The sequence below is a fragment of the Lutjanus erythropterus genome, chromosome 9 (genome assembly GCF_056507025.1).
Source record: "Lutjanus erythropterus isolate fLutEry1 chromosome 9, fLutEry1.hap2, whole genome shotgun sequence".
In the NCBI taxonomy this organism is placed as follows: Eukaryota; Metazoa; Chordata; class Actinopteri; order Lutjaniformes; family Lutjanidae; genus Lutjanus; species Lutjanus erythropterus.
In genome coordinates, this window is record NC_139325.1 from 10,582,035 (window position 1) to 10,593,677 (window position 11,643).

Sequence of the window (11,643 nt, forward strand, 5' to 3'; positions counted from 1 at the left end):
TGGGAAGCCCTGCTCTGAGCGACCATGTGGGCGTGTTTCTCTCGGCCCAACAGTCTCCGCTCTTGTGTGGAGTCCAGAGCGCAAAACGCACTTCTTCTGGTGCGACCGGAGAGCGCAAAAGTAGCAGCTCTCCGACCCTGACGCGCACACACCATCTCCGACTCCCGGCGTTTTTCCCCCCCGAAATCTCCAACTTCTTTACTGAGCGGGAAAAAAGCAGAGAGTTTCTTCGCATCTTCCCGGTGACTCTTCCAGCCATGGACGCATCTCGACTCGTAGCGCTATATCTGCTGGGCCTGCTCCTCGTTTTCCTTGGGAATATACCGTGTTTCCAGTCTGCTGCTATCATCTCTCCCTCTGCGCCGAGGAGGAACAAGGGAGCCAGGGTCTCTCATCATCAGGACGGACAGAGGTCATCCAAATTCCTAAAAGACATTTTCGCGTCCTCGCATCCCACCGCGGGCCACCACAAAGAAGACCTAAAGGACGCTATTGTGCCGCATGAATACATGCTCTCCATATACAGGACATACTCGGCTGCGGAGAAGCTCGGACTAAACGCAAGCTTTTTCCGCTCCTCTAAATCTGCCAACACCATCACAAGTTTTGTGGACAGAGGAACAGGTTGGTTTGAGTTCGCTGCCAGCTCCAGCAGCTCGGTCTTGCATAATTCTGTGGCTCAGTTTCTCCTCAATTGACTCCTCTCATATTCTCTTGTGTAAATGTGTCTAAAAACCACAGTAAAGCAAATAAAACGAGCTCACAGCGGCAACTTTTACGCACCTTTTAAATCGGGAAAAATAGTGTCAAAAGGCACTTTTACGCGCACGAAATATAAATAAATCTCAAGAAGAAGTGTGTAACGAAAGAAAAGTCTTGAAAGCTGCAGGATTATGTGTGATTCTTGTGGAGTTTCTGGTCTATTTGGCGCACAGCCGCCGAAACATGCAACTTTTTCCGAGTATTAAGTTATATTACACTTAAATTAACCTCTGGGTAACACGACAGTAAAACACTAATTAAGGCGCTCTCTAAATGAAGGCTGTAAATCACTGTCAGTGCAGGCTGCAGCCAAAACTATTCTGCCTCCACGTGAATACGGAGGAAACTTTTTTTCCCCAGTTATATGAGAGCACTTGGTGTTTTTCATCCATTCCCAAACGATTAACAACACTAAATAAACCTGAATATTTAAAATACAAAGTGAGTTAAAACTACTATAAGGGATTTTTATATTTAGCTGATTTTTGAGCCTTTGTGGACAAAAGCTGTGGTTTTCCCACCACAATAACTACAAAATAATATAATAATAATCTAAATACGACTCACTGTAACTTTGCCTTTGAAAATGTAAACACAAACTTGTTTTATCTGATTTCAGTACAATCCGACCCGGTGGCAGTCATTTAGAGGAATTACACAAAATAACCAATCTTTTCGCTGATGGTCTCATTTGCTTATATATGTCATATAAAAGCATCAGTAATAAACATAGAGCCGTTTTGTAACCAGTAAAAAATCCCTGTACTAGCTTTAACCCACAAACCTGTCACATATTTACAAAAGTTGAGTCTGCTGCCATTATGGTGTCCAGTTTGGCCCACTTGTGCTTGACAAAGGGGAGCCAGGGGGCCGCGGCTGAGCGGGTCGGTGTGAGAAGCAGGTGTTTGGGTCAGTTAACATGTGTAACCAAGTGATTTGACCAGCCTGCGAGGACAAACACAATCTGATAAACACAAACACATCCAAACACACACAAGGGGACATAAGCCGAGTTAATCTTTGCAGGAGAAATAAAAGCTATCTTTGTTTGCGGTTCCCTCCTGTCTGAAACACTCGGACGCGGACTGCGCGCTGCAAAAAATGTCCATCATTACGAGTTATCTTCAGCCCAGAGTCGGCTGCTTCAATCAGTCTTATCTGCTTACTTGGTGCAATTATTTCCAATGCAAATCAGCTTTTTTGTTAAACGAAATGTAGGTTTATTTTAAAGTTTGATACATTTTTCTCAGCATACACTTAAACGCACTGAAAATAATTGGGTTTCTCTCACACAATTGCCCGTTTTCAGACAAAACAGCACGTTTTAAGAACAAATATGAGGCTAAAAGGCTCGTCCGTGCGTCCATTTCTTGCAGTGTGAGCTGATTTGATAGGAAAAACGCCTCCACTTTCTCCTGTGATTTTGATGTGATGTGTCACTGGCTCTGACCCCGAGCTGGACCCTCTGAGAGCTGCTTGGCATCGAACGGCTGATTGGAGTATTTGAACTCGGTGATCTAATTGAGTGTTCATGTCATAACATATCAAACACTGTCTATTCTCCCATAATGACCCAGCTCGGCCGCGATGGGCACATCACCAAAAAACGAGGAGAGAGGGGAGAGGAAAAAGAAAAAAAAAAAAAAAGAAAGAAAGAAAGAGCACTTCCTCCAGTCTGCTGTGAAGTGCTGCGTATTTTTTACTGCGGAACCTCCCTTTGCGACCGCCACTTTAATTACGGAAAATTATTTTTCTTCCCGTTCTTTCAGCTCAAGCGCCTTTTGGTTTCTTGTGGGATTCCCTCCCCAGCGTCCCCAAAGTGTTGCATTGCATTAACCTGCAGAATGAACCTCAGCTAGGGAGTCTTGGATATTTAAATCTCCTCCATCAGAAGAGGGGCAGCTTTTGACGCGTGAAGTAGCAGGTTTTTGCGTCTTTTACGCATAATTTATCCACACAGAGGCTGTTTTACTGGGTGCACCCATGATCTACGGCTTCTTTGGCGTTCACACGTTTGTAGGTAAATGAAATTTGCTTATAAAACCAGGCGGGGTGTTTCCTGGAGGTCACAAAAGGCAAGATCAGAAAAGCATAACCCGAATCTGAAAATTACTTTTGGCACTTGGGGTAACTCATTAAAGCGCAGATGGTGCAGCAGCCCGGCCTCCCTCTCTCCCTCCCTCTCTCTCCAAACAGAGGCATAGATGACAAAAACATGTTTTGCATTTGTTCAAATACAAGCAACAAGGTCAAACCAAAGTGCACAGGATGCCGTTTTTAAATTGAGTAGTTAAAAATCCACCGCATTCTCCCTCCAATTATCCACCTTCAACCATCTTACGCGTAATGGAAAAAAATGGCTTTTTACATAATAATGAAATTAAGAAAACTTTGTGCATTTTTTCAAACTGTCAACACGAATATCTCTCAATAATTCCAGCAGTGTTTTAGTCAGTGGGTCAGTCAGTCCGTGCAGGCGCAGGTTTTAAGGGGGAATGTTGTCGTTGGCAGGATGAGATGAAATATAAGAGGGGAAGTGCTTTAATGAGGAAGTTGGGAATTCAGAACTGTTAATTATTTGGTGAACTTGTATTCGATTTGTTTGAGGTCTTATAAAAAAAAAAAAAAGAAAGAATCCTAATGCAGACCATACGCGCAAAGTCACTGAAAGCGAGCACAAGGTTTCAATCTGCGTTTTACTGTTCGACTCGGCAGGGTTCACGGGGGAAACTGACAACCACATTCAAATATCTCTTCAGAACAAGTTTTACAAATTATATCACAGGGGTGTTTAGATGTAGGCACGTCACTTTTATTTTTAAAATGCGCTTTCAGATATTAATGGGGACAATCAGTCAAGGAAAATGCTTTTTTAACATCATAAAACTCCACTTAAATCTGCGTTTAGCGTTCACCCTTATATTTTAAAATAGGCGCAAATTTTCGATATTCAAAATAAAGTTATTGTTCACTTACTCCAACGTAAATCAACGTTTTTTAAGACTTTAATTAAAATTTAAATATGACTTAAACTCAAAATTAATGTTATTTTCTTCATAAATTCTACCCGGATCCTGCATTTACTTAAACTACTGACGCTGTCAGGAAAAGTGTCGATTTTAAGTAAAACTGCAAGAAACAAGACAATTATTCAAACTCGAATTGTTGTACTCTTTTCTCTTTTTCATCAGAGAAAAAACATGAATAGAAAAAACACGAATTAACATGCTAGAAATTGGGTTTTTGGTGCAGTTAAAACCAAGAAAAATGTTATTGTGTCCATCCATGAACATGCTGTAATCTTCAGCTTGATGAACATGACAACACATGCTGAACATAAATCATCCTGATTATTAAAATGTATGTAATGAGAGGCTGAATTCTTGTTTGTTAAATGAAGACATTTAATGTGTTTCGTTAACGCCTTTTCACGCATTGTTATATCCCAGTTATCGCCTTGGTGGAGTATTCGCAGGCCTCCTGGGTCTCCAGCAGGGAATAATGCATTAATTGTGTATTGTTCAGTAGAGTGTACAGTATGTCGCCTTTGGTCCGTTGTGTCTGGCAGCACCCAGGGGCCTTCACATCACTAGGCCCCTTGTTTTTTTTTTTTTTGCCTTACAACTCTGCAACAGCAAACTAACCACATTTCTGATGTTCTGACTGCTGCTAAGATTTAAGACCGTAAAGAAGGAAAAGTTTACTTCCACTCTGTCAGGCAGCTGGAAATGAATAATCACCAGTCTGTCATCAAGTGAAATGAAAGCAGAAATATTTTAATTAAAACACGCTGGCTTGGATTAAATCTGGCATTTACATTTTCGCTGTGATTTGATGGGATTATTGTCACAGCGATATATTTAAAAAACGAATTTTAGCCCTATGAAAGGTGATTCGTGGATAAATACTTAAAATATACTTTTTTTTGGCACAAGAGAGATTAGATTCGTCTCATATAAACACGGATATTGAGTGCTTTGCGCTAAAATATCATTTCAAATTGTTCATGTGCAGCAAATTTGCATGAAATGACATTAAGAAACTTGAGCAACTGCGATTTTAATGAGGGAGCCTTAAAACAGGCTTTGTAAACTTAAACCACATTTGGCCTTTAGCGTTAAAAAAAAAGGTTTTATTGGATTTGTGCGTTTCTGTTAGTGAACAGCACCAAGATGGTTGATTTTTGACTCTCGTTCCCAGGACGTCAAATACCTTTAATGATGAGAAAATAAGAAGTTAGGGGCAGAAGGCGGGGTTTGTGTGGATGCAGAAGCCACAAGCTTCTGGTGTTCTTGAGTGATGATTGAGAGGGATTATTTTTTCATGAGTCAATACATTTTAGGGGGAAAATCCTGCGTAGTTTGCGTTTAATCAAATTAAAGTAAATTCGAGGGACGTTGTGGCTTTATAAGTATAATATAGTTGTGGACTGATAACAAATAATAAAACGTGGTGTTAACTGAGGTTTTTTTTTTCCAAACTGAAGACTTGTCAGCTGTAGTTTGTTTCAGGCAGGTTCAGGGTGGACATTTGAAAAACAAGAAAGAGAAAGAGGGAAAAGAGAGGGAGAGAAGGCCTCTGTGGGAGAATGTGAGTCCCCCTCCTCTCCCTCCCTGCCTCCCTCTGAACACTGTACACCCTAAGTGAATCTGACTGCAATTATTTTCTTCTTTTATCCTTGCAGACGATCTTTTGCACTCTCCTCTGCGAAGACAAAAGTATCTGTTTGATGTCTCAACCCTTTCAGACAAAGAGGAGCTGGTCGGGGCGGAATTAAGGATATTTAGGAGAGCGCCGGGGGATTTGCAGACTTCCCTGCAGACGGCGGGCCTGTACGACATCCAGGTCTACCCCTGCAGCTCGGACAGACTGCTGGACTCCAGGTCCCTGGACCCGCTGGACTCCTCCAAGCCGGGCTGGGAGGTTTTGGACGTGTGGGAAATGTTTAAAGCGCACCAGCAGCACCATTATCACCACCCCCATCATCATCATCACCACCACCATCAGCAGCAGCATCATCTCTGCTTCCAGCTCCGCGTCACTCTCAGCAAATCAGACACCGAGGTGGACCTGAGGCAGCTGGGGCTGGACAGGAGCGGGCGGCCCCAGCGGGAGAAGGCCATCCTGGTGGCCTACACCCGCTCCAAGAAGAGGGAGAACCTGTTCAACGAGATGAAGGAGAAGATCAAGGCGCGGAGGTCCGTCAGTGAGAGGGAGGAGGTGGCGGCGGAGGAGGGGGTGTCTCTGAGGGGGGTTAAAGCAGAGCCCAGGTAAAAAAAACACAGTACTTAAGTGTATTTCATTTAAGAATACAAAAGTTATTACAAACATACTTGCACCTTTCTGCTTCATTTAAAGTATATTTAAAATGTACTTTAAAACTACACTGGAAAAAAGACCAACTTAAAAAAAATACTTCAATTTGTAACACACAAATAAAGTAAGTTCTATCAGCTCAAGTTAAGTTATATGAACACAATTGCTTTAAGTCAGATGCACCTAATAATCTGATTGCTGTCATATCACCAGTTTACATTAATGCAACCTTAATTTAAGTCAGGTCAACTTAAAAGTTTCCAATTTTCCAACTCATTATTGATTTTACACAAAAGTACAAAATACTGCTCCTTAAGACCCAAATAGTTTCAGGAAATTTATTTTTAATAATAACCTTAGTGTCTTATTTCAGTTGGTTCAGTATGATGAATATAATTGCTAATGTGAGTATGACTTACTGTTAGCCTGATTAAATGATAGCTGATTTGTTCAGTGAGTTCACAAAAACTTCACACAATTTGACCATTTTATATCAAACACAATTCATTATTTAATCACAAAATATGATTTTGTCATGCATTAGACCTAATGTACATTCTGAGTCACCAAAAGAAAATGGCGGTTCAACTGCAGGGGGCGGAATCTGAAAAAGACATGATCATCACGATGTCAGCAGTACGATACTAAGAGAAACGTAACTGACACAGTTTTACTGAAATAAGAATAGTAGATTAAGGGAACATGGTATAATTTCAATTTGTTTGATGTTAAATATAGACTGCCGTCACTAAAGCAGAAGACTGAGTGGACTCATTCAAAACATTACATTAAGTCAGCAACTACTGAATATGAAGATATCATTCTAATGAATGATGAAGTACAGTTTCAATGTACTAAAAATAAATATAATAATTCAGCAGTACTTAGTGGTATTTCAGTGTACTTACAAGAAGTGTACTTTATTGAAAGTGTACTGTAAACTGTACATTAGTGTACACTTAAAAGGTATACTAAATTGCAAATACTAGTGGTAAGTTAGCTTACTTTTGAAAAATTGTTATTTTGCTAATATTAGTATGCTTTATTAAAATGTACTTTCACTTTGCTTTATCAGAAGTGTTCTTCAGTATCCTTACAAAAAGTACACTTCAGTATAAGTTTATTTAAAGCGGTTTCGGTGTACTCTGAAAAAGTAGCACAAACAAGGTAAACTTTAATTTCATTAATCATGCATGTATAGTAGTATAGTAGTATAATATTGAAATTGTTCCATTTGAGCATATAAAAGTGTACTAAATACACTTAAAATTGTGCTTTTTTACTATTTAATTACACTGTAAAAATGAACAATTTGTTTTAACTAAAAAAAAGGCTATATTAAAACTTTAAGTTGACTGAATTTTAAAAGACAAATTGAGGTAGTTTTGTAATGATTCAACACAAATAACAAAACAACATACAAATTTTTCGAGTAAAATAAAATTGATATTAATTCAGTTATTAATTCAGTTATACATGAAGACATGTTCAGTGAGCTTAAGATATTAAGTTGAACCAACAAGTCTTCAGTCGCACTGATGAACATTGAACAAGTATGATTTTCTCTGAAACTTCACACTATAAGAAATAAGGGTCTCATAAGACTTTGTAACTCTTTAACAATGTATGCTGGGAAATCTGCTAATGTGCTCATCATGTTTGTTTAGAAACTCATTTAATGAGTTGACTGAACTCTGTACAGCACATTCATTCAACTCATCATTTCAAGTCAAGAGACTTAAAATTAGAAGAACTCAGGTTTATGAGTTCTGAAGTTTTTGGGAAAACAAATATTTGAAATTTAAAGTTAAATTAACTTGAATAAATAAAACTTGTATATTTATATTAAGTTGACAAGAAAATATTTGTTGATTCGACCAAATCCCTGTATTACTTTGTGCACAACTAAAATGCACTTGGAACAAAATGAGTTAGTTATATTTATAATATAGAAAACTATTTTTCACCAGGGAAGGACCCCGGCGGCGAAGGAGGACGGCGCTGACTAACAGACACGGGAAGAGACACGGCAAGAAATCCAAATCCAGATGCAGCAAAAAGGCGCTGCACGTGAATTTCAAGGAGCTGGGCTGGGACGACTGGATCATCGCGCCCCTGGATTACGAGGCGTATCACTGCGAGGGCGTGTGCGACTTCCCCCTGAGGTCGCACCTTGAGCCCACCAACCACGCCATCATACAGACGCTCATGAACTCCATGGACCCCAACAGCACCCCGCCCAGCTGCTGCGTCCCCACCAAACTCAGCCCCATCAGCATCCTGTACATAGACTCAGGCAACAACGTGGTGTACAAACAGTACGAGGACATGGTGGTGGAGCAGTGTGGGTGCAGGTAGCGGCCCTTGATTGTGACAAAAACACTTCAGAAAGACAGAAAAATCAAAGATAAGTCTTGATGGGTCCCAGGTTGAAGATGCTTTGACGCATGACGCGCCTTATTCAAAAGGGATGCACGCAAAAGGCAATATCTGCTATTTATTCAGACTCTCACAATCATTCACACTCTCTGCCTTAAAGTGTTACGCCTTCGTTCCCATCCGTGCAACAAGTCATTGCTCATCAAACAGGGTTTTGTTTCCCAGAGGGTGAGACGTGTCCATGTGGCACAAGGAATGATGGGTACAACAAGGCGAGATGGGAGCCTATTCAGCGCGACTGTGCACCTGTTCGTGCCGAGGCCAGAGGACAGTGGGCTTTGCCTGCATGTCAGCGCTTTATTGTTGCAGCTCTGCCGTGTGATCCTGCCAGCCAGGCCGGACTCTTTTGGGTATGTGCATCCAGGCCGTAATTGCTACTGTCCAGCTGGAGTCATTACAGGCCCGAGCAAGTGCCTGTTTGTCCAAAAGAAGAAGAGAGGGGGTGAATGTCTAATCTACCAAACACACACTCACACACACTCACACTTACACATACACAAACACACACACACACACTCACACAGAGACTGGTCTGAGGAGAGGAGATAAGATGGTGGTGGTAATGCCTTCAAGAGATTTTTTTGCCTTACTGGAGACCAGTTTTAGAGGCGTCATCATGCGCCTTTGTGGACATGAAAGGACACAAAACCAGACTTGTGCCTGACAGACTGGGGCCCTGTTGTAAAAAAAAAAAAAAAAAAAGCACACATAACTGAGGCGAACTTTTTGCTCAAAAGTCTGCATCTTTACGAAATGCACTTCCACAACTGACTGCGCCAAGGACACGCGGTCAGCCAGAGAGAGTTTGTCTTCTCTGATGACGAAAATCTAAGAAAAAGACTCGCAAACGAGACAATATTTAAATGCACATTAGCTTTGAATGCACTGCTGTTCATTATTTTTTTTTCTTGAGCTGTAAATATTTGTACAGTTGAAAACTTTACAAAGTGCAACGAATGAAGAAATGAGCAAACGGCATTTCTTTGTAAATATACAAAATGCACTCAAATCGGTATAATTTCTATTCTATAATTATTTTATTATTTGTGATGTACAGAGTTTCATGATAATCATATATTTCTTACATTGATAAGAGTAATTTAAGGTGTATTCGATATTTTTTTTGTTTTGCAGAGGGTGGAAAATACCATTATTAATGTCTACCTCATAATTGCATATAGGATCTGAGTTTTGAGGTGCATTCAGTTAGAGTGTAAAGAGCTTTTACAATGATATATAAGATCATTTATATACATATATTACTGGATACTATTCCACACCATTACTGTACAAATAAAATTCAAAACAAAGTCTGCTACTTCTGATGATTAATCCAAACCTTTTTGCATTCATTTCATTCATTTAAAGAGTCTAACATCACAAAATAATGACACTTCAGGATGTTTCTTTATGAGGGAATAAAAGGTCAGTAAATTGTCTTTTTTAATCAATGGATTAATTAATTAGAAAAAATTAATCACTTTACTGGTATTTTTTTGAATGATGTAGGCCTGAGCAACTTCCTGTGGTTTAATTCATAAGCCTAAAACCAAGCATACCCTACTTCAGCAGTTCCCAAACTTTTTCATGTCAAGGACCACCACAGTTGATGTCCTTTAGACCATGAAGCCCCAGTTTGAGAGGATTTTGTCTTAAGGAATCCCCTCTGAGTGATTTTAGGTTTGAAGACTTCATAGTCAATCAATCAATAAACCAGGATTACTATAAATTACAATCAATCAAAGCCAACCCTGTTTCTTCTCTCGTTGTTCCAAAAACAATGTGATAAAAGTTGTAATATTCTATTCCTCATTTTGCTGGGCACTCTGACAACCCACTCAAGGACCCCTGTTGGTCCCTGGACCAAAGTTTGAAAACCACTGGTCTACTTAACCCTAACCCTAATCCTAATCTGAAGGAAATCTCTGTCTGCTGCATCTGTGCATGTCTCCTATAAAATGACTGACAGGGTGCCCCTACCCTCTTGATAATTTGTGATACTTTAAATTACAACCCATGGCAAACACGACCCGGTTACTCAAGATAATCCACATACCTTGTTGTAGGCAGTTTTATGTGGGAGCTACTTTCTTTCTAATGCATTGCAGCGCAGATGGAAGTGTGCATCTACTCATGGATGAGAGGCTCATGCTTGTGACAGCGCAGGTGTAAACATTAATCCTCTTCCTCTGCAGCTGAGCTGGATGCATGCCTCCCTTTGTGACATGATACACTTGGCAGGTCTAGTCTGGTAGAAATAAAAGAGTTCCTACAGGAAACTGTTCACAACAAGGTCTGTGGACCAGATCATGATTTCTTGAAAGAGACATTGCTGTTGAGTTTTTAAATTTTTTTTTCTTTGAGCACCACAAGCAGAATGCCATTTAAGTTCCATTATATTTGAGAGAAGGCACACAGCCAATACTCAAATTTCTGCAACTCACACCAAAACAATCTGGATGGATAAATAGCACTACATGTAAGAAAACAAATTTTTTTGGGTGAACTTTCCCTTTAAAATCATACTGAATGACCTTTTAAGAAAGAAAAATGAAAATGTTCTCAAGGTCAATGATTTTAGATCATTCAATGTAGACTTTCTAAGCTTAGAGTTTTATCAAAATCATTACTAGAATCCCTCAGTAAGATGTGTACTGTGCATATGGAGCACATATACCTTTGCCTTCAGGTATGCCAGTTAATCTTCTCTTCCCCTTTGTAAACAGTTTCTCATCATAGACAGCAAATGTCATAATTCAGTGCCTGACTAGCTCAGGATCTATATAAACATATAAACATATGGTGACCATCCAAGTCGAAGGAAATCAACTGACTGACTGTCACTGATATGGCACTGAATGTACGAACCGCAGCTATTTCCCAATGAATTAGCCCGCCTGGGTCAAGTTTACTTAACACTTTAATGTTTCCCAATCTGTGGATGAAAAAGTTTAAAAGAAGGGATTGCTTCCATATAGGCTATCGACCTTGGCCTGGAAACAATTAGGAAATTGCTTTGAAATGTTATATGTTGTCCAGGCTCTTGTACAGTATCATGTCACTCTCCACATGTTTGCTAGGGGGAAACAGAGGATGCTAAGTGCACTCTTTAGCGGCTGCCGCAAA

The 11,643-nt window shown here is 40.0% G+C and overlaps 1 protein-coding gene across 1 annotated transcript; it reads left to right on the forward strand.

The window, feature by feature from the left end:
* On the forward strand, positions 1 to 9,835 carry gdf6a (growth differentiation factor 6a). The gene is made up of 3 exons (XM_084726135.1): positions 1 to 624; positions 5,447 to 6,032; positions 8,049 to 9,835. Exons 1-3 carry the CDS (start codon positions 258 to 260, stop codon positions 8,434 to 8,436), a joined length of 1,341 nt encoding a protein of 446 aa, XP_084582261.1. The 5' UTR covers positions 1 to 257; the 3' UTR covers positions 8,437 to 9,835.
* The last annotated feature ends 1,808 nt before the right edge of the window (positions 9,836 to 11,643 follow it).